The sequence below is a fragment of the Hypanus sabinus genome, chromosome 6 (assembly GCF_030144855.1).
Source record: "Hypanus sabinus isolate sHypSab1 chromosome 6, sHypSab1.hap1, whole genome shotgun sequence".
NCBI classification, from domain to species: domain Eukaryota; kingdom Metazoa; phylum Chordata; class Chondrichthyes; order Myliobatiformes; family Dasyatidae; genus Hypanus; species Hypanus sabinus.
Window position 1 is genome coordinate 77,113,245 of NC_082711.1, and position 23,884 is coordinate 77,137,128.

General features: G+C 36.3%; 1 protein-coding gene across 1 annotated transcript in view; it reads right to left on the reverse strand.

Annotated features, from left to right (window-relative positions):
* Positions 1–23,884, reverse strand: part of LOC132395594 (polycystin-1-like protein 1) — a 237,974-nt gene that overhangs the window by 13,537 nt on the left and 200,553 nt on the right. Inside the window, exons 57-62 of the mRNA XM_059972420.1 lie at positions 22,185–22,360; positions 13,159–13,393; positions 11,320–11,424; positions 8,163–8,303; positions 5,647–5,781; positions 3,193–3,423 (exon numbers count right to left, since the gene is read on the reverse strand). Of these exons, the coding sequence (XP_059828403.1) occupies positions 3,193–3,423; positions 5,647–5,781; positions 8,163–8,303; positions 11,320–11,424; positions 13,159–13,393; positions 22,185–22,360 (1,023 nt within the window). The remainder of the gene's footprint in view (positions 1–3,192; positions 3,424–5,646; positions 5,782–8,162; positions 8,304–11,319; positions 11,425–13,158; positions 13,394–22,184; positions 22,361–23,884) is intronic.

Sequence of the window (23,884 nt, forward strand, 5' to 3'; positions counted from 1 at the left end):
ACTTGTCATTAAGCAAGTTATATACTAGATCTCCCAGTTCAAGGAGGAGGCCCACCACCGCATCCCCTGAAAATGAGACACTAGTACAGAAACATATAGTTTAGACCTTTTAACTTCACAGCCCAATTCTGTCTTTCGCCAGTTAGCTTCTTCAACCAACAGTTCATCGTTCTCATTAGTAATAGGGTGTTTGCCACAATAACAACTTTTTGTAATTTACAGGAATTCTACATCTTTCCACTGTGCTACTACTACAGGAAAACACCTTTGCTGTTTAAGTCAGTGATAAGAGAGCAGATTCTTATTCAAGGGATTCGAGGCAAAGAGAGTGAATAGCCAAAGACTGATTCCTAGAGTGGAAGTGACTATTATGAAGGGGCACAATTTTAAGCTGATTGGGGAAAAGTATGGGGTGGGGTGTTTTTTTTACATAGAGTGGTAAGTGCATGCAACATGCCTCTGGGAGTGGTGGTGTAGGCAGATACATTAGGAGCACTTAAGAGATTCTTAGATAGTCACATGGATATTAGAAGAATGGAGGGTTACATGGGAGGGAAGGGTTAGATCGATTGAAGATTAAGTCAAAGGGTCGGCACAATATTGTAGGTTCAAGGGCTTGTACTGTTCTAAATTCTAAGTGTGTTCTGGATTTTTCCAATGATTTACCTGAAGCAAAGTGCTTCCAGCTCGGTCTGTCGTGATCCCACCTGGCAATTCCCCATCTTGATATTACCTCCTTAATTGGGCCTTAATCCCCTCATCTGATTTCCAATCATTCCCAGTTCCACTAATTACAACACACCTGGTTCCCATTAGCAAACATAAGATAAAACTTGGGCATCACAGCCACACTTTGGCAGTTGACTCTTGTGTGAGTAGGTCTTGTTTTCCCTGATTCCTTAGGACTGGCAGTTCTAAGCTCTGCATCATTTCCTGGATACTCTTTGTAAACCTTGTCTCTGTGTAAAGACTCTCCTGGATACTGGTTCCCTGTTTGCAATGGTGCTAATGCCTCTGGCTCTGCAGCTGTGCCTGTGTCCTGCACTTGGGTTCGTCCTCATTCTTACAACACTGTCCTAACTACAGAGTTGAAGAAAAGTACAATCTTAGTGTGGGCAGTCAGTGGTAAAAGTTATTGAAGTACTTGAAGGAAAGATGAGAACAGGAGAGACCTTGCTGATAGTGAATAATAGAAGAAAGGAAGCAGTGCAGACCTGTGAGTTCTTTTTGCACTGTCAGATCCTAATCGTTTATCAGGTCTCCTGAACTGTTATCACTACAAAGATCCTCACAACTTTGATCCCTATTGTGGTGACTCCAATTTTGCTGTTATCCTGTTTATTTGATTAAGGTCATCCCAACTCCCAAAACTCTGCAATTTCTCTCCTCATGCTGCAGCAAACAATGTGTCCTTAGATCACTCACTCACTGACACTGCATAGTACAAAAAATGCAGTGGAATTTCTTCAAATGGCCAACATGAAGTTTTTTTGACAATTGCTGATATTTTAGCAAAAGCAAGAAAGCCAATTAATTAATTATTTTTGTATTGAAACACAGCATGGAAAAGGCCCTTCCGGATCCTCGGGTGTACTGCCCAGCAATCCCTGATTTAAACCTAATCATGGAACAATTTACAATGACCAATTAACCTACCAACTGTTAGGTCTTTGGACTGGAGGAAACCCATGTGGTCATGGAGACAATGTACAAACTCCTTACAGACAGTGGTACCATGCCACCAGGAAAATGAGACATCCGGAGAGTTGTCAGATTGGCTTTGTGAAGAGTTAGAAGGACAAAACAGAAATGCAAGTTATTCTCTCAATTCACAATAATCCTGTGGATTTCTCCTGTTTGTAAGTGCTGAAATTAACTCTACTGCAGGCTACAGAGAGGGAAATTTATTCAGTATAAGATAGTACACATATTATTGGACACCAACTAGACTCTACAAAATGGGGATTGCTTATGCTGTAAATGTAAAAATGAAGTGGGCACATATTTTCACATGATTTGGGAGTGTTCCATGGTTCATCCATTTTGGTGTAAAGTTCTTGATTTGTTGGGGAATTGGTCGGGTCCTACACTGCTCTTGTGTTCACGGCTTTGTCTCCTGGGTGGTAGGACAATGATACCTAATGTAAACAATGCCAAATTTACTGTTTTAAAGGTGGATCTCATCACAGCTGCAAGAATTATGTTGCAAAACTGGAAAAAACCCAGATGTCGCACTGTGAGGGAATGGACTGAGGAAATGGTTAAGATTTCATAATATGAACACATGTTGGGAATAATTAACAGTGAGGGAAAAGTGTAAGACGTGTGGGATCAATTTTGATTGTATGTTGTTAAACTTAAATTATAAGTATTTTTCTGTTTCTTAGTTTTATATGTTTTCCTGTCATGGGATGGCTGTGTAAATATGTTGTACTGTGTCTGCTCTATAATATGCTGCGCTGCTTTGTAAAATAAGAATAAATAATAATAAAAATTTGAATTACAAAATGGGAGGAAGATAACATAAGGTTAAATTAGTGGAAATAATTGTTGGAGTGTGAAACAGGCAGCAACATAACAGACTGCCCTGAATTATTCCCAGAATAGGCAGCAACGTGAGAGTCCATCAATGTTGTTGCAGTCGGCATTTTATTAGAGTTGTGAAGTTTTGATTTTGATGCTATCTATGTACAGTTTGAAATGTTCAGTATAATGAATAAATACAACTATATTTGCACATTTAAAATGGAACCAAAGATGAATTTGTTGAAATGTACTAATAAAACCAAACTGAGAGTATTTTTAACCACTTGTGCCTTTGATACATTTCAGCCATATGGCAACAAATTCCTCTCTGATTTCAATCATCTTTTCACCTCAGTGCAAGTTCTCAGTGGTTTACAATTGACTGCTCTTGGAGCCTTTGGTTTAAAAAAAATTCCACTCTCTCTCCACTGCATCTCTTTTCTCTTCATTTCTCTATTCCCTTCCACAGGCTGAAATGAAGTTTTCCAATATGCTGGTCTTGACCTCTTACTTATGTACCCCTAAGTTAATTCACTGCTCATTGTATAGTTAATAAAATTGCACCAACATGTATTTTTAAATATGTTTTATAATGTGTATACACTCATAACAGGATTTATTTAACATCAAGAACATTAACATGAAGGAATACATCAAGGTACTTACCAATCCAGTCCATAGTATGGTCATGGCAAAAAAGAATGTCCCATAATAGACAGCAATGGACAGCTGGTTTAACTTGTAGAGAGTTGAAAATGTTCTCATTTCACTGGTACCCATGAAGTACATTAGCAATGTCTGAAAAGCTCTCACTACAGTACTGAATGAATAGGATTCTGAAAGGAACAGCAAATTCCCCAGGCAGGAGTAGGCCACGATGACTACAATCCCACATAACTGTAAACAGAGGCACAAAATCAATGCAAGGTGTTTGCATGCATTTGACAAGCTTAAAAGTTTTGCTCAGACTAATAAGGCTGTAACTTAAGAAATGTAAATGAACGTTGGCTGAACTCTACACTCCAGATTATCCCACTGCACATTGTTGCAAACTAGTTTTAGTTAGGATGTTGCCCACCAAGAAACTGATAGCAAATCATGTAATACTAGTGATTTAAAATGAATGCAATTTGTTGAAAGTGAAAATTGAAGAAATAGTTAAATTAATCCAATAAGATGGATATCCTGGCAATGTTCAACAAAGAACATCCTTTGTAGTACTGTTTCCTGTCACAGGATGATGTTGCAATAGGACCGCACTCAATTACAAAGCCTGGAACAATCTCTTTTGCCACTATTATGATCTCTGAAAACATTTTGCAGGAAACTAAGGGATCAGGAGCTGACACATTAAAAAAAATTATAGCAAGAACACTTACGCAGCGGTGCTTATGATGGCAGGTATGAAAGAGAGAAAATTAAATTTAAAAAGTGCAAAAGCAACTCAAATACACTAATATCTGTTTAAAATCATTAGTGAAGATAACAGTTTGTTCCCTGGCTTTCAGAATTTAATTTTTACCAACTCGTGTAAATGTCTTATGGTTTTTAAAATAGTTCACAGGCAGTTGATGATGGGCACACATCCAAGTGGCTCGCCTGGCTTAGAAACAGACATTGCTGCTGCTGGCTGCACTCAAGGAAATCCAATATTCCCAAAGGTCCCTCAACTAAGTGCCAGTCAACTTTTTTTCAAATTTTACTTCATTAATAAGCACTGCAAATACATAATAAATGAGCAACAAACATCGGTGGGTCGATCTGCAGCTGTGAGAAATTCCTTTCCCCCGACAATTTGGATCATAACCCCGCATCTGATACTGTTCAACCCGCTGAGATCCCCCAGCGGATTTTTGTTGTTGTTCCATTTTTCAGCATCTGCAGTCTTTTGTCAACCCATTACAGTACAAGATACTTGTATGTCACAATCCACAGCACAGGGCATATACTTGCACGACTTGTATATTCATGCTACATTAGTATAATTTTTTCTTTCACATATCTTCCAAGAACAAGAAGTCTGAAGGATTTCTGCAAGTGTTCTATTTCCTTAAGTGTACAGTGGTAGGTCAGCCCTGAACTGTAGCCAAGCTTTGTGGTAGCTGCACTAAGATTCAGTCTTAATACATAGTCATCTGCAATATGTGGTTGTGGATAGTCACCACATCTTGGGAGGATCAGAGCCCAGTTTTCATCAAGACAGTCCTTTCCTATCATCTGGCATTGCTTGCCTCAGTAGGGTGTCCCTGGGAACAACATGTGGAGCTCAGAATCATACATTTGATACTCAATGGGATGAGCCTTGACACCGCTCTTCCAGAGCTTCCTGGAAAGCTCACTTTCCAGAAGTCAATGGATAATGGTTTCTTTTGCACCACAGCAGTCAAAAAAATTGCATCTTGTGGTATTGTAGTATTGTGACTTAGGCTTTGCATGAAGAATCTAACAGGGAATGTCCTTCTCTTTGCCCACTATACAAGGTGTTGTTGAACAACTGACACCCCTTAACTGAATAGTCAAAGAAAAATAACAGAGTATTCGATGGACAGTAAAAAGATCATGAATATACTTAGAATTTCCTTGAGGAAGTTGAACGTGCCCTATGACTCATAGAATTTACTGACCCAGGCCTGCTGAAAATGGAGGAGTACTATTTGGGATGGCTTTGAGAAACCAGAGTCCATTTCCTGGGTCCATACAGAAACTCTGTAAATGACTTGAAGAGTCCTACTCATCTGCCCTGTCGTACCTCCTATCCCAACTATTACAAAGCCTGAGGATCCCACAAGATGCTGGTGGAACTCTGTGAGTCAGTCAGCCGCCTATTTCTCCAGCATTTCATTTGTTTCTGCAGGTTCAAGCATCTGTTGTCTTTTGTATCCTCATTGGTTTATCAGTCACTGCAGAACTGGAACACAGCCTGGCATCTGTGACTCTGAAGAACTGACAAAAGTCAAAGTTGCAAGGACAGATCTATGGTTAGGGGACAGAAATCAGGAAGGCTAGGAGTCTCAAGGGAAATCTAAGGACATCAGAAATGTACCAACATGTTGATTTGAGCTTCGGCTTTGTTTTGTGCAACTTGAACTAAGTTTTGTCAAAAACAAAAGTGCTCCTTACCACTGGTACCATCAAATTGGAATAGGACAGCCACAGCATTGTTGCACAGGGTGCCATAATCTTGTTAACGCGTAATAAATGGATGCTCTTTATTAAAAGCAGGAACACAAGCAACCCATGAAGAAAACGCTTCACCTGAGAATAATATAAAGATTTCAGATTATTTTAAATCCTACTATTTTCTTTCATCCAGTAGAACTGGTCTGACAGATGTTCCTGCAAGGAATGATGTGTGTGGGAACCACTGCCAGCTGCAGGACCATGAGTTCTGAATTCTGGAGCTTGAGCAGCAGTTGTCAGCTAGTAATCCATCTGAGGGGCTGAGTGTTTTGTAGATGGCACAGATTCAGAAGACAGAACAAAAAAAAGTCTGGAAAACTGACAACAAAAGAGTCAATTGGAGTCAATTAGGAGCTTAATAGCTTTCTATCTAAATGTAAGGAATAGACTGATAGAGACAGATGAAATGAAGACAATCATGTGAATGTACGTTGGTATATCTGTTAAAGGGGCTAGGTTTGCCTGTTGCCAGTTTGATATACTGTACTTCACCTGATGAAATGGTGAGGGGTTAGGAAACAAGAGAGTGGTTGCAATACAACAATCACAGCTTTGAGAAGGGATGAAATGCAGAAGGATCATGAATTTAAGTAATCCGTATCAGACATCTCTCCTCCCCCATGCTGAATGCAGTTAATAAATACTTCTACTTCTTTCCATTTCTGTTGAAGGACTTTCGACCAACTGTATCATGAAGACTCTGTTTCTCTTCCCGTGGATGTGGCTCTCTACCTGCTGCGTATTTCCAGTGTTTTCTGTTTTTAGTTTAATTAGATTTATTGATGTTATATATTCTTCTTCTCTGAGAAGTGATTAAGTAAAAGAAAATTGGAAACAACTATTTAAAAGTAAAGCACTGTAAAACTATTTGAGAACATTTAAGATATAGATTCAGTGATGAACAAGTTCCTGAAATGGGAAGGGTGCTATTGCCAGCTCAGGATGCCAAGTCTGTTCAACCCACGATTTTCATTCATGGCTGCTTGTTCTATGAATGCTCCTTAATAAAAGTAGTTCTGCCTTTTGTGCCCAGCACTGGTAATCAGACAGTTTAAAACTCAGTGAGACATTTATTCCTTAAGCATATTGAGCTGCCTTCCACCCAGGCATAACCCCTACCCCAACTGACAGGATTCCGGCACCTCACTTGGTTAACTTGCCTGTACACCTTTTAAGTAACACACACAAAATGCTGGTGGAACACAGCAGGCCAGGCAGCATCTAAAGGAAGAAGCAGTGTCGACGTTTTGGGCCGAGACCCTTCGTCAGGACTAAAAAGAAGAAATAGTAAGAGATTTGAAAGTGGGAGGGGGAGGGGGAGATGCAAAATGATAGGAGAAGACTGGAGGGGGAGGGATGAAGCTAAGAGCTGGAAAGTTGATTGGCAAAAGGGCTCGAAAATGAATCCTGAAGCCAACTGGAGTAAGTTGGTGGCGGAGGCATGTTCCTAGGAGGTCTGGGTGACGCTGCCTGGCCTGCTGCGTTCCACCAGCATTTTGTGTGTGTTGCTCGAATTTCCAGCATCTGTAGATGTCCTCGTGTATACGTGTATACCTTTTAGATCTTTTACACCATTTTCCTAACTCACTCCTTAATCCAGCTTGCATTAACAGCAAAAGTAATACAGTGTGTTGAATTTGTGTTTTTGTCCAAGTCATTGTATAAAATAGCTGGGTCCCACTATTAATCCAGTAGTCAATTCTGTCAACAAGTAAACATTCATTCAAATGTTATTGTTTTGTTCTTTAACCAATTACCTATCCTTTAATTAGTAAACTTTATTTCAACTATCTTTTGAAAATGTAGATTTAATATATCACCTAACCCTCTTTATGAAGTAACTAACAACATCAACACTTATATTAATCCCAAACACAAAGTACACTGCAGATGCTGTGGTCAAATCAACACTTACAAACAAACTCGATGAACTCAGCAGGTTGGGCAGCATCCATTGAAAGGAGCCGTCAACGTTTCGGGCTGAGACCCTTCATCAGGACTGAAGAAGGAGGGGTCAGGGGCCCTATAAAGAAGTTGGGGGGAGCGTGGAAGGTGCCAGGTGAAAAACCAATCAGAGGAAGTGATTATTAATCCCTCTTGGGCATTATCCTTAATTGAAATAGGTGGAACCACACTCCTTGATGCACATCTAATCTGACATAAGTTGTTCATGTGATTTCCCACCGCTGGGGAAATCTGACATCATGCTCTGACACTGAATTCCACGGCAAATTCAAAAGAGCAGTCAATTTTTTCAACATATGTCAAGACAAACAAGAGTCCCACTTTTGCACATGCACATGTGGAAATCCCAAACTTGCTGGCAGCTGTCTGGAAAAGTGATAGCAATCCCTTTCAACATCTGCCTCACTGTTCTGACAAATCTGCAAAGTTCATCTAAATTTGGGAAGACATTCCATTTTGGTTTCTATATCCCATTTTCTGCATTAACTCACCTTTATCCATGCAGAAATGAAGCTCATATCCACAAATGTTTTGAAATATCCACTATGAAGATGGTCGATAACATCCACAGCCAGTACGAAATAGAACACATAATACACATAATAAAAGATACTAATTACGACAAGTCCAATCTAGAGAAAAACAGGATACAGATTGGCAAGCAGTGCTCCACACACTCAGAACTATGTTTTAAAAGTTACATTTCATTTGGCTAAAGTGTTGCTGGATCAATTAATCCAATCAATAAATCAAGCAAACATTGATAAACTACTTCAAAAAGTTAATATCAGAAAAACAGCATAGGATATAAAAATAGGCCAAGTTGTTATACTGTTCTGGCTTAAGTTGTAAGCATATTGAATATTCTTTAAATTTTGTAGAAAAGGCTTCCATTTATTTAACTGGATGTTTCACCATTTCAGGATATCCCACGAAGATTTGTAGTCAATTAAACACTTCTGAAACATGTGTAGGGTGTGAACCTAACAGTAGGGATTTGTGTCATGGCTATTCTTTCTATTTCTCCCCAGTCTCAACCCCCCAAAATAGACAATTACTATTTCTAATTCTTTGAATTTTTACAAAATATAGTGGATACTGATTAATCGGACACATTGGGACCAGTTCATTTTGGCCCAATTAAGCAGCTGCTCAATTATCTAAGTTTCATGGAAATAGTTAAATAGTTATATAAAAAAAAACAAAGTACTGTTTAATTAACAAATTGTGTATTTAAATGAAATATAGAACAAATAGAACATAACAATGCTACTACAGTATTATAAATCTCTGTATTCCTAATTGTTATCTACAGAGGAATTCACCCAATGTACCTGCATGCTGCCACGTTCTTTCAATTGACTGTAAATGAACAAAATCAGGTCAGACACCTGGTGTAGATAATGGACTGGCTTCACATAATGCTATCAATGATTGCACCCTTCAAGTCTTCATTTTCATTGTAACATTCAAGATGATTACAGTGGTAGCTCTATCTGTCTATCTATAACTGTCAGTACCTTCAAATTCTTCATAGTGCCAAACTTGTTGAAGTAGAGAAATTGTTTCATTTTCACACCCAGCTGTTTCTGGTTTCTCTAAGCCTGAAGGGTTGAAACCACGGTAAAGAAAACAATTGTCCTACTGTTATCAGTGACAAAAATCACAAGTGTACATAATTGTGTAAGGTAAGGGAAACAAGTAGGGTAGTTATGGAAACTATGACGAATAAAGAAGAGGAAGTACTGACGCTTTTAAAGAATATAAAAGTGGATAAATCTCCAGATCCTGACAGGATCTTCCCTAGGACCTTGAGGGAAGTTAGTTTAGAAAGAGCAGGGGCTCTGACAGAAATATTTCAAATGTCATTAGAAACAGGGATATTGCTCATGTGGATCCATTGTTTAAAAAGAGTTCTAAGAGCAATTATCAGCCTGTAAGTTTGACGTCAGTGGAGGGTAAATTAATGGAAGGTATTCTTAGAGATGGTATATATAATTATCTGGATAGACAGGGTCTGATTAGGAACAGTCAACATGGATTTGTGCATGGAAGGTCATGTTTGACAAATCTTACTGAATTTTTTGAAGAGGTTACTAGGAAAGTTGATGAGGGTAAAGCAGTGGATATTGTCTATATGGACTTCAGTAAGGCCTTTGACAAGGTTCCACGCAGAAGGTTAGTTAGGAAGGTTCAATTGTTAGGTATTAATATTAAAGTAGTACAATGGATTCAACAGTGGCTGGATGGGAGATGCCAGAGAGTAGTGGTGGATAACTGTTTGTCAGGTTGGAGGTCGGTGATTAGTGGTGTGCCTCAGGGATCTGTACTGGGTCCAATGTTGTTTGTCATATACATTAATGATCTGGATGATGGGGTGGTAAATTGGATTAGTAAGTATGCAGATGATACAAAGATAGGTGGTGTTGTGGATAATGAAGTAGGTTTTCAAAGCTTGCAGATTTAGTCCAGTTAGAAGAGTGGGCTGAAAGATGGCAGATGGAGTTTAATGTTGATAAGTGTGAGATGCTATATTTTGGTAGGACTAATCAAAATAGGACATACATGGTAAATGGTAGGGCATCGAGGAATGCAGTAGAACAGAGTGATCTAGGAATAATGGTGCATAGTTCCCTGAAGGTGGAATCTCATGAGGATAGGGTGGTGAAGAAAGCTTTTGGTATGCTGGCCTTTATAAATCAGAGCATTGAGTATAGGAGTTGGGATGTAATGTTAAAATTGTACAAGGCATTGGTGAGGCCAAATTTGGAGTATTGTGTACAGTTCTGGTCACCGAATTATAGGAAAGATGTCAACAAAATAGAGAGAGTACAGAGGGGATTTTCTAGAATGTTATCTGGGTTTCAGCACCTAAATTACAGAGTAAGTTTGAACAAGTTAGGTCTTTATTCTTTGGAGCGTAGAAGGTTGAGGGAGGACTTGATAGAGGTATTTAAAATTATGAGGAGGATAGATAGAGTTGACATGGATAGGCTTTTTCCGTAGAGTGCAGGGGAGATTCAAACAAGAGGACATGAGTTGAGAGTTAAGTGGAAAAGTTTAGGGGTAACACAAGGGGGAACTTCTTTACTTAGAGAGTGGTAGCTATGTGGAACGAGCTTCCAGTAGAAGTGGTAAAGATATTGTCATTTAAAAAAAAATTGGATATGTATATAGACAGGAAAGGAATGGAGGGTTATGGGCTGAGTACAGGTCGGTGGGACCAGGTGAGAGTAAGCGTTCTGCACGGACTAGAAGGGCCAAGATGGCCTGTTTCCATTCTGTAATTGTTATATGGTTATATGTTAATTTTCACTATTTAAGAACTCTTTGCTCTAAGCATGGTGGAGTGTCTACCAGTCACACAATGTGCAGGCGACAGACACTAGTTAGAAAACCTTTGGTAATCATCTTTCATCTTCTGCCCTAATTAAGCAGCATTGTGCCCCCAAAAAAACAAAGGGAATCACTGCTACTTCCTCAACTTGTTTTTGTTCTGTAAGTGGTCCCAAATTAGCGACAGCCCCGATTAACTGATGGCCCAATTAACCGGAATCCACTATACTTTCAAATATTTTGACCCACAAAGAACAGCAAACAACCTTAATTGAATTAAAGCATAATAATTTATTGCCATGAAATTCTGACCTCCAGCCAATTCCATGGCTCTCGCCAGTAACTCAGAATACCTTTCTGAGTCATCCTGCACACCTGTAAATACAGGTGAAGTAGAATAAGGACCAGGAACAAAAGCTGAAAAGCACAACAAAAATAGAATGTAAAATTCTGCTCTACATTTTATTAAATGTATAAATATTAGAGCTTTTTAATCTATGGAATTTGGATTGTTTAAAAATTCTTTGAAATTATTGGATAAAACTACATTTTTAACTCAACTCCATCCTAGAAATCCAAACAAACTTCATAAATGAATAATGTGCTGTCTGTTTTGTTGTAATAAAATGAAGCTTGCAGCCACATTGCAGCTGCATTTGTAATCATGCTTTGAAGCTGGACATGTTGCCTCAGTTTTTCTAACATCTTAAATGAATTTATAACAATCCATAACAGCTCTGACCTAACCTGTTGTGTGTTCAGCATGAGATTGGCTAATCATGTATCATCAGTAATACTCTCAAACTTGTAATAATTTTAAATAATGCCTACAGAATTAACTACTGTACATCATGTGAAATTCTTGCTTTAATAATTTAAATAGTTGTTCAATTAAGAGGATTGTGACAACTTCAATCTGCATAGAGGGCTGATTATGTTTCTCGAAATGTTATCAATCAAATTCAGATCCACAGGTTGGGCACTCAACCCAAATTGTGCCACAGTGCAGAACCATTCATACTTCTGCATAAAGTAGTGATCTAATGCAGGAATCAAGTTGTCGTAAGTCAGAGAGGTTAGATTGACCTGAAATATATTACAGCCTGGAAAAGATCACTGCACTTATTAATTCCATACAATGTTCCTCTCCACAAATAGGGTGTTCAAATCCTTCCTTCTGATATTTCATTACATAATTACTCTTTTTCAAGAAATTATTTCATTCCCTTTTTTTAATATAAAGTCAGAGGCTAAGCCCAACAACAGTTGTATCAATCTATGCCTGATGAAGCTCTGTTTCAATGTCTCTAAAATCAAAATTGTCACAGGATCTGTCAGCCATTCTACAGGTGACGACATTTCTCTGCAATAATGAGGGTGAGTTTCAGGATACCTACATTGATGTGGAAGTCACAAACTGACTGGCTGAGTTCCACCAGCAATTTTATTACCCCTAGAGTAATTTGGAAGAGGAATAGGAATTGGCTCAAGGATCCCACACCAGGCTGGATCTGACACAGGTTCAGTGAGCCCACTCACTTGAGTAAGGATTGTAGTGATGTAGGAATATTTAAAATGATGCATCTTTTGTCTAATGTGTTTAACTATTTGTATCTTCAGTTGATTTTATTAATGTTGAAAAAGTTATTGAATTTTAATTATTTGTAAGTGTGCCAGTTTGGTTTAAAATGTTTCCAAGTGCTTCAGCGATACTTGAGTAAGTAAATTTGAGGGAATGAGGACATGGGGGGGTGGGGGAAGTGGGGTGTATGGCATTTTCTGGGAAAATCAGGGGCAAAATCTCAGATTTAGTTGAGTTAGTACAGCAACAGTAGAGCACAAATGTAACAAATTATGAGTGTTGAAGTTAGGGCAATTTTAAACAAGGGTTCAAGTGCTGTACTGTATCTGTCTCTGATACAGATTATCCTTAAGATCTGAATGTCTAGTAACAAAATGCCAAAGGAGAGAGAAAGAAAACTTTGAAAAGTTGATTGGTGCTGTAAAACTGAAAAGGAACACTTCTTGGTCATCCATGAATATTTTGTTTGCATTTTGTATGGCTGAAACTTGCCTATTTCAAGAAATTTTATTTATGTTGAACCCATACGCAATAGGTAATATTTTCAATCCATTATCTGAAATTCTCACCTCAAAAGCCATGATAAAATAATCCAGAAGCGTATTTTCCTGGTAGATGCGGACTGATTCTATTTGAACTAATGAAAGAATTCCTCCTGATGTTGGCAACTCTGCCAACAGAGACACAATTGTGAAGAGGTTGGTAGGGGGATTGTAGAGGGTGAAATCAACTATGACTGCTCTGGTGTACCGATCAATCCAGTTTGTCTTCTTCAACGCTAGTAACGTCGCATAGGCCTCATTCCTAAAATTTTGAAGAAGATATTTGTGAAAATAGTGGAACAAGAGTTCATGTATTTTGTACTTTTGCTAGGAGTGCATTCACATTTATGGACACAAGAGATTCTGCGGATGCCAAAAATCCAGAGTGATGCACCCAAAATGCTGGAGGAACTCAGCAGGTCAGGCAGCATCTTTGGAAATGAATAAACTGTCGATGTTTCAGGCTGAGATCCTTCTTTAGGACTGGAGTTGAAGAGGAAAGATGCCAGAATTAAAAAATGGGGGGAATAGGAAAGAAAACCAGCTGGTAGGTCATAGATGAAGCAGGTGGATGGGGAAGGTAAAGGGCTGGAGGAGAAGGAATCTGATAGGAAACAAGAGTGGATCATGGCAGAAAGGGAAAAAGGAGGGGCACAAGAGGAAGGTGATAGACAGGTGAGGAGAAGAGGTAAGAAGCCAGTATGGAGAATATAAGAATATGGGAACTCTTTTTACTGGAAAGAGAAATTGATGTTTGTGCCATCAGGTTGGAGGCTACTTAGATGGAATATGGGGTGTTACTCCTCGACTCTGAGAGTGGCCTCATCAAGGCAAAAGAGAAGACCGTAGACTGACATGTAGGATTGGGAATGGGGATTAAAATGGTTGGCTACTGGGTAATTCTACTGTTGCCAGATGGAGCAGAGGTATATTCATGGATTACTTTAATAGATACGCATATTATATTTAGCATTGCCTTTCATATAGAAAAATGATTTTTTTCAGCCCTATTCAATTGTTTTCCAACCAGTAGCTATGTTACTGCAGAATTTAACACTCCTGTTTCTACATTTGAAAAATATAAAATATTTTTTTTTAATACAGCAAATACACCTGATAATGGATTGTGATAACTAACAAAACATTTCATTTTGAGGAAAAGATTTCTTCGAAAGACTCAAACATAATGACATGAGAAGGCCAGTTTTTCTTTATTCTAAGTCTTTGATACCCACATTCTGCTTTCCATCACATTTCAGCTATTGATCAGGGTCATTGATCAAGAGCAGTGGCATACCATTTCAAACTAGCTTCATGTAAAAGTTAAAAAAAAATGACAAAACAATGATAAAAAAGTGTAACTGCACTCAGTTTCCCACAAAGATTTCTGCCCTCCTCATAACATACGTACAAGAAACACAGATCTTTTCTCACACTCTATGTCAGAAACATTAACAAGTTCTCAAACACAATACCAAAATACCAAACTTAAATTGTGCCACTTCAAATATCAAGAATCAGTAGTACCATTGAGGAGGAAGTACTGGAGTCAGAAGATCCACACTCAATGGTTTAGGAACAGTTTCATCCCCTTGGCTATCAGATTTCTGAATGGTCTGTGAACACTACCTCATTATTCTTCTTTTTTATTTATTTTTTGTAGCTTATAGTAATTTCTACGTCCTGCACTATACTGTTGTTGCAAAACAGCAAATTTCACAGCATATGTCAATGGTAATCAAGCTGATCTTGATTCTGATTCTATGCAGGTTACTTAAAGGAATTCTTATTAAGCCATACAATTGAAATAATGTTGTTGTACCTTCACTTCCATCACTAAAATTCTACAAATGTAAGAATGCCCTCAAGTCATTTGTATTCACATTTTAAAGTTGGAATCAATAAACACAAGAAATTCTACAGACACTGGAAATCCAAAGAACAGACACAAAATGCTGGAGAAACTGCAGATCAAGTAACATCTGTGGAGGGAAATGAACTGCCGATGTTTCAGGTTAAGATCTCTCATCAAGACTGGAAAGGAAGGAGAGAGAAGCCATAATAAGAAGATGGAGGAAAGAAAAGGAACACGGGTTGGCAAATCATAGGAGAAACCAGGTGAAGGGAAGGATAGGATAGGTGGGTGATCAATTGAAGAGCTGGGAGGTGATAAGTGAAGATGTATGAGCTGAAGAAGAAGGAATCAGATAAAAGAGGATAATGGACCATGGTAGAAAGGGAAGGAGGAGGGGCACCAAAGGGAAGTGATGGGCTCGGCCTATGCTGAGTAAAGTTATTTTAGACAAAGATACTGCATGGAAATATGTACAGAGATTGAGAAAGAATCAGAGAATTAATTGGATTGAGTTCAAATGTAGAACAACTCCACAAACTCACTGGTGGATGACATTGAATGTCGATAGGGGGGTGGAGTTTCAAGATGGCGACGTAAGCATCTGCCTTTTAGGCGCTCTTTATTTTTTTTAACTATAATCACCCTTTAATTAGATCTTTTCGAACTTAATCATATGAGTTGCTACCTTTGATTGACCCTTTTTTCCTAAAATAATAGTTGATCTAATCTTGTCAAACCTAAAATGGCTACAAGTAAGAAATCGGCTAAGGATCCTGTATCCATCGACGCAATTTCTGGTCTTTTGGACATTAAACTGGATGTTAAATTTGCGGGTATGGAAGGTAAATTGGACAATAAACTGGATGCTAAATTTGCGGGTCTGGAAGGCAGACTAGAAGGTAAATTGGACAGTAAACTGTTAAATTTGGAAAGGAGGATTACTTCGAAAATATCCGATCTTGAAGGAGTTGTTAAATCGCTTGAAACTAAGTTTCAGTCGCAGGCGTTAGTGGTTCAGCAGCATGGAAATAAGATCACGACTCTTGAACAATCAATTTGTGAAAAAGCACGTACAATTGAAGTGTTAGAGAAGAAGATAGAGTCGACTGCTAAAACTTTAGATCAGTATAAGTTTAAAATTACTGATCTTGAAAATCGTTCTCGCAGACAGAATTTGCGCATCATCGGAATTCCCGAAAAAGTTGAGTCCGGTGATTTAACTGAATTTTTCTCTAAATTACTGTGGGAAATTTTCGGTGGTGAAGGTTTGAAAAATGAACCTGTTATCGACCGTGCTCATAGAGTTGCGAGGCTTTCGTCTGTGCCTGATAAACCACGAGCGGTGATTGTTCGCCTTCATTATCCTCGTGAGAAAGAGCTTCTAATTCGGTTAGCTCGTAAAAAAGGTATGATCTCCTTCAAAAATTACTCATTTCGAATAGTTGAGGATTATTCTTATGAAGTAATGAAAGCCAGGATCGCTTTTAAACCAGTGATGGCAGAGATTCATTCGATTGGATTTAAACAAGCTTTAATGTATCCAGCGAAGCTTAGAATGGTGCTGCCCGACAACAGTCTACACTTTTTTAACACTCCTGAAGAAGCGAAGAAATTTGTTGAAGAATATCGATCCTCTAGTGCAACTTGAACTATGAGTTACATTGAAGATTTTTTTTGGAGAGAGGATGTCATTTCATTTTAAGTTTTAACCCTGGAAGTTGGGTTATAACTTTTTATTTTGAACTATGGGTCTGGGTCTTTTTTTTTTACTACTATTATTATTGCTTATAGATGCTGTTTTAATTTTTATAATATCCTTTTTTATACACGTTTGTATTTTGTAATAATGAATTATTTTTTCAAAATGTCGTTTCTTCTTCCCATAAGTCTTTACTTTTTATAAGCGTTTATTTGCTTGCCTGTATTTAGAAATGGAACAAAGGTTTTGAATTCTTTTTTTTTAGTTTTTTTTTATATATGTTGTAGTGTCTATTAAATCTTTTTTTAAAAAAAATTCTATTTTGATAACTTTTTTTTAATTAAATTTTCTTATTAGATTGCTGAATTTATATTCATATTTTGTAATATGGCTTTCTCAAAATGTCGTTTCTTCTTCCCATAAGTCTTGGCTTGTGAAACATCATCTTTGTATCTGAATATGGAATTTCTTTTTTAAAGGTGTATTACATTTTTAAACTTTAATGTTCATTTTTTTTATTAATGATTTTTCTGGTTTTACTATTTTAGTTTTTTTTGATTTGTCTGATATGTGTGTGTATGTGTATGTATATATATATATATGTAGGTATATATATATATATATATATATTTTTTTTTTTGCAACTCTATATTTTAATTAGGGTGTTATATAGTTTTTTCTTAAAAAATTTTCTTATGGAGCTGCCATCTTGAAATGAGGGTAATATTAGTATTAGTTTATGCGCCTGCCGCTTGGCTTTCTTTCAAAGGGTGGGGGGAGGGGGGAGGGATCTTTTTTCATGCTTTTGCTTTTTATTTTTTTGCTTTTAGTTTATGGGCTGACTTTAAATTATTAATATTGTTGAGGTGTCAGGATCTCCGGTTGCTCCTGAATCAATTTTCCTTCTTCCTAAATTGTGGGTTATGTGTCTTTTTAACCTTTTATGATATATACAATTAATATTGGTATGATGGATAAATCTATTAAGTTTATCTCGTGGAATACTAATGGTTTAAATCATCCGATTAAACGTAAAAAAATATTTAAAGTATTCCATAGATTGAACGCTAATATTATTTTTGCACAGGAGACCCATATTAGGAGGGAGGATAATCAATGTTTTTTTAGGTTCTGGAAAGGTCAACAATTTCACTCAAATTGTACCGCTAAAATTAGGGGTGTGTCTATTTTTATAGACGCCTCAATTTCGTTTACACATTATGAAATTATTTCTGATCCACAGGGTAGATTTTTGTTGATAACTGGTTCACTTTTTAATCGGAAAGTTGTTTTAGTTAATATTTATGCTCCAAACTTTGATTGTCCTGAATTTTTTAAATGTTTATTTACTTCTCTTCCTAATTTGAATGAATATATGTTGATTATGGGTGGAGACTTTAATTGTTGTTTGAATCCTTCGATGGATAGATCTAAACCTATTCGAACTCTTCCGAATAGATCAGCTTTACTTATTAATTCTTTTATGGTTGATTCTGGAATTACTGAAATATGGCGGTTTTTGAACCCTAAAGATAAAGAATTTTCATTTTTTTCACATGTATATCATAGTTATTCTAGAATTGATTATTTTCTTATTGATCATCGTTTATTAACAGATGTTATTGATTGTAAATACGATTCTATTGCTATTTCGGATCATGCGCCTTTGAAGTTATCTATCAAGATTCCGGACTCTTCTATCAATACTAGATCTTGGAGACTTAATGCTACTTTACTTCAAGATCCAGAATTTATTACCTTCATAAAACAGCAAATTGACTTATTTTTTTCAACAAACTATAATGAAGAGATTGATAAAGGAATACTTTGGGACTCTTTCAAGGCTTTTATTCGTGGACAAATTATTTCATATTCCGCTGGTAAAAGAAAACAAAGATATTCAGATATAGCTTTATTGGTGGATAAAATTAAAGAAATTGATAAGATTTATTCCGTTACTCCTACCAAAGAACTTTATAAGAAGAGAGTTGAGCTTCAAATGGAACATAGTTTATTATTATCTTCTTCAATTGAGAATCAATTAATTAAGACTAGGGCTCAATTTTATATTCATAGTGATCGAACTGGTAAATTGTTAGCTAATCAATTAAAGGCTATTTCGACTAAGCGACAAATTATTAAAATTCGTAAACAAGACGGTAATTTAACTACTGATTATAAAGAAATCAATAACACTTTTCAAGATTTTTATAAATCTTTATATCAATCAGAATTTGACGGTGACCGGTTTACGATGGATAATTTTTTTAATAACTTGAATATTCCTAAACTGATAGATGAAGATTGTAGCTTGTTTGATGCTCCTATTTCTATGGATGAAATAAGAGAGGCTATTTCATCAATGAATTCAGGGAAAGCTCCTGGTCCTGATGGTTTTATTGTAGAATTTTTTAAAACTTTTTCTTTATTGCTTTCTCCTTGGCTATGTGAAATCTTTAATGATGCGTTTGTTAAGAAGAGACTACCTCAATCGTTTTATGAAGCTACTATCTCTCTAATTCTTAAAAAAGATAAAGATCCTACTTTATGTGCATCTTATCGCCCTATATCATTATTAAATGTAGACTCTAAGATTCTTACAAAAATTTTAGCCATTAGATTAGAAAAGGTATTACCACAGATTATTTCAGAAGACCAAACTGGTTTTATTAGGAATTGGTATTCCTTTTTTAATATTAGAAAATTGATTAACATAATTTATACTTCATCACCTACAACCCCAGAATGTGTTATCTCATTAGATGCTGAAAAAGCCTTTGATAGAGTTGAATGGACATATTTATTTAATGCATTGAGAAACTTTAATTTTAGTCCTAATTTTATATCATGGATTAAATTAATATATTATAAACCTGTTGCTTCTGTTCTTACAAATAATTATAGATCCTCTTTTTTTCAATTATCTCGTGGTACGAGACAAGGTTGTCCTTTAAGTCCTTTATTATTTAATATTGCATTAGAACCTTTAGCTATTGCTATTCGTGAGTCTCCTAATATTTTTGGTATTACCCGTAATGAGAAGTTATACAAATTATCGCTTTATGCTGATGATTTGTTGTTATATATTTCTAATCCTAGTAGGTCTATTCCTGCTATTTTATCCTTGTTGGCTCAATTTGGTAGCTTTTCTGGTTATAAGTTAAACTTAGATAAGAGTGAGTTATTCCCTTTAATCGCGCAAACCTTATTGAGTGATAGGATGCCATTTAAAGTTGTTACTGATAACTTTATCTATTTAGGTATAAAAATCACCAAGAAATATAAAGATTTATTCGGACTGAATTTTTTACCTATGCTTCATCAAATTCAGCAACTTACTACTAGATGGTCTCCCTTATTTTTATCATTAGTTGGTCGGATTAATGCTATTAAAATGATGATTTTACCGAAATTTTTATATTTATTCCAAGCTTTACCAATTTTTATTCCTAAATCTTTTTTTGATAATATTGATTCAAAAATTTCCTCATTTGTGTGGCAAAATAAAAATCCTAGGTTAAGCAAAAGGCAATTACAAAAGTCTAAAAAAGATGGTGGTCTAGCTTTACCTAACTTTAGATTTTATTATTGGGCGAATAATATTCGTAACCTAATGTACTGGAAACTAGATTTGGATTCACCTGTGTGCCCACAGTGGGTAAATTTGGAATGTAGTGAGGTTAAGGGATATTCTATATTTTCCGTTCTTGGTTCTTTTCTTCCTATTGATTTAGCCAAATTCAATAAACAGATATCTAACCCTGTTGTTAAACATACACTACGAATTTGGTTTCAATTTCGCAAATTCTTTAATCTGAAAAACTTTGCTCTGGACAGCCCTATTTTATGTAATTTTTTTTTTAAACCTTCATTGACAGATCAAGCTTTTAGTATATGGAAAAGGAAAGGTATAAAATGTTTTCGTGATCTTTTTTTTGAAGGTACTTTGATGTCTTTTGATCAACTATCCAACAAATTTGAATTACCTAAATCTAATTTTTTTAGATACTTACAAATTAGAAATTTCTTACATAAAATTCTTCCATCTTTTCCTAACTCAACTCCATCGGATTTTTCAGATTTGATTTTTACTTTTAATCCTTGTCAGAAGGGATTAGTAGCTTTTATTTATAACATGATTATGAAGATACAGCCAGAAATATCGGATAGAATTAGACAAGAATGGGAAAAAGAACTTCGATGTAATATATCAACAGATAAATGGGAAAAATTTTTACAAATGGTTAATTCCTCCTCTATTTGTGCTAAACATGCTTTAATACAATTTAAAATTGTACATAGAGCTTATATGTCTAAAGATAAGCTTGCCCGATTTTATTCGCATATTAATCCTCAATGTGACAGATGTCACTTAGAAGTGGCTTCATTGACTCACATGTTTTGGACATGTCCCACTTTACATAACTATTGGAAGGACATTTTTGATGTCATTTCCTCAGTATGGAATATTGATTTACAACCCCATTTTATTACTGCAATTTTCGGTATACCAAATGAAGATGGCAATCAGCTTTCCCCTTCAATCAGACGAATGATTGCCTTTGTAACATTAATTGCCAGAAGGTCTATATTACAAAATTGGAAAGAAGTAAATCCTCCTACTACATTTCAGTGGTTCTCCCAAACTATTTCTTATCTGAGTTTGGAAAAAATCAGAAGCACTATCTTTGATTCTTCAATTAAATTTGAAGAAACCTGGGGGCCATTTATTCGACACTTTCATATGAATTAATTTGGCCTATTTCAGATCCTTTTCTCTACTTATACTTGTTCAGGTATGGAGTTCCAGAGTTCTTTTCTTGACACCTTTATATATTTATAAAGTGCTATTATTGCCCATGTTAGTTTTAGTTTAGTATTTTTTTTCAATATATATTTTTTCTCATATATAATTTCAGTTTTTTTTTTCTTTTTTCGATGATTATTTTTGTTTTTTTTTCATATATATTTATATAGACTTGATTGATTTATGTACCTTTTGTTGATGGATGTTTTAATAGGATATTATTATCCTATTACTAATGTAATCTCAAGTTTATTGAATCTGTAATCTATTCATTATTATGTGTTGTTTTTTTTTATATATGAAATTTAATAAAAAGATTGAAAAAGAAAGAAAGAATGTCGATAAAAATTTTATGGACAGGGTTGGGCTAAATGTAGAGTTCGGAATTAAAGATTGGTAAGCAGGAAAAAGAGCTAAATGCTATTGTACAGAAATGTACAAAAATTCACAATCTATGTACATGCTACAAAATAAGTACCATTCTAGGTTGTGCAGTTATTACAAAACCCATTATATAATGGTGTTCTGTTGGTTTTGTTTAGCTTCAGAAAATGTACACACTTCACCTGGTGAGTGATATAGAGGTTGTTATTTTTAAGGAATAACTTGAAAACAAGAATTTTACTTTAAAGACAAGATTTAAGAGTATTGTTAACCAGACCCAAATTATCAGAAGCATCTGAATCTCTTACCGTGTTCTACCGAGGTTAATAATCGATCCCTTCCCTTTGAGGCAATTGAATTGGCCACATTGGCTGAAGTTATCACCTCTTGCGGGCTTCGTGGAATTTGATTGATCTGAATGGTGACTCAATGTGGTGTATGGAGATCCACAGGCTTGTACAAGTCCTGACAATACTTCTGGAATCTAGGAGTAGAGATCGAGTGAAGCACATCTTTAAGAAGAGATGTTGTCAAGCAGTGTAGTCAGTCACTGATTGTCAGCTGTGTTGTTGCCAGATATGACTCAACACAAGCACTCTCAACTATGAGTCAGAAGTTCTCTGGCTGAAGACTCATGCTGGACTTAGACATAAAAATCAAGACTGAAATCCCATGAGCCTTTTGTCCTCACCTATTCTCACAGATGAATGTAACGGATCCTACAGCATTAATTTCACAAACAGCAGGAGATTTATACTCAGTGCTTTGCCAGCAGTTATCCCACATTCAACATTACTAAAACAGATTATCTGACCAGTTCCATTTTAATATTTCTGGAAGCTTGCTGCTCATAAATTGGCTGCAGCTGTTTCCTTATCACAACAGTGACTGAACTTTAAAAGAACTTCCTCGCTGCAAAGTGTTTTGGGACTTTCTGAACAATCGTAAAAAAACACAATATCTCTTTCAAGACATTTTGTCCTCAATCATGCCATCAAAAACCTAATCACTTCAGTGCCTGTAATGTTCACTTAGTTGATCCCAGTCTGGTGAAAATGGACAAGGAGAGAAAATAATCAGCTGCTGGTTATCATTCTACTTTGCAGTCCTGTCATTCTTTTGAAAATGCAAAGATGCCTGTTGATTAAAGGCTAACACTATAACAAATACTGAGAATGAAACAGCGTGCCAATCTCATTCTCTGGGAATTTACAGGACATGTGTATTATTGCTTGGGTAGCATTTATTGCTCATCTCCAAATGTCCCTTAGATGATGGTACGGGGTTACCTTCTTGCAGTGAATGTCATTGGGGAAAAGGTCTCAATCTACAGCATTTCCAAATGAGGATGGTGTGCCTCTTAAAAGACAAATTGTAGGTGCTGGTACATAAAAGAAACTGTTGTCCTTGTTTTTCTTGACGATGTTGATCACACTTTGGTGGGTCCTGGTTGAAGTGCTTTGGGACTTGGTGCAGTAGATTTGTAAATGGTACAGATTGAGCATACTCTGTACTGGCAGATGATAAAGGAAATGTTTTGGCAGCAGGATTCAATTTGAAACAGGCAGTTTACTTTATCGTGAAAGGTGCCAAACATTTTGAATGTGGGAGCAGCCCTGATCCAGGCAAATGGAGAGCAGGGTAAAAGATGTTTTGATCCTACAAGTTGCCTTCTCAGTGACATACTATTCTGACTTCTAACTTGTAAGTGATGAAAAGGCTTTGAAGAGTCAAAGTGAGTGGTACCCAGTGCAAGATACCCAGCTTCTAACATACTCTCCTAGCTGCAGGACTTGCATGGCTATAAAAGCTTTTGTTCATTAGTGACTCCAGAGACTATTAACAGTATAATGAATATTAAGCATTAACTAGGCATCCGCAACGTCAAGGAGAGCAGGCTATAAGCATGAAATAATGTGCATAAAGTAAAAGGAATGAACATTTTCACATTCATTGTACTGGTGGAAAAATTGATTTCTGGCTTGGGTCCCAGAATTTCAAGTAGTGG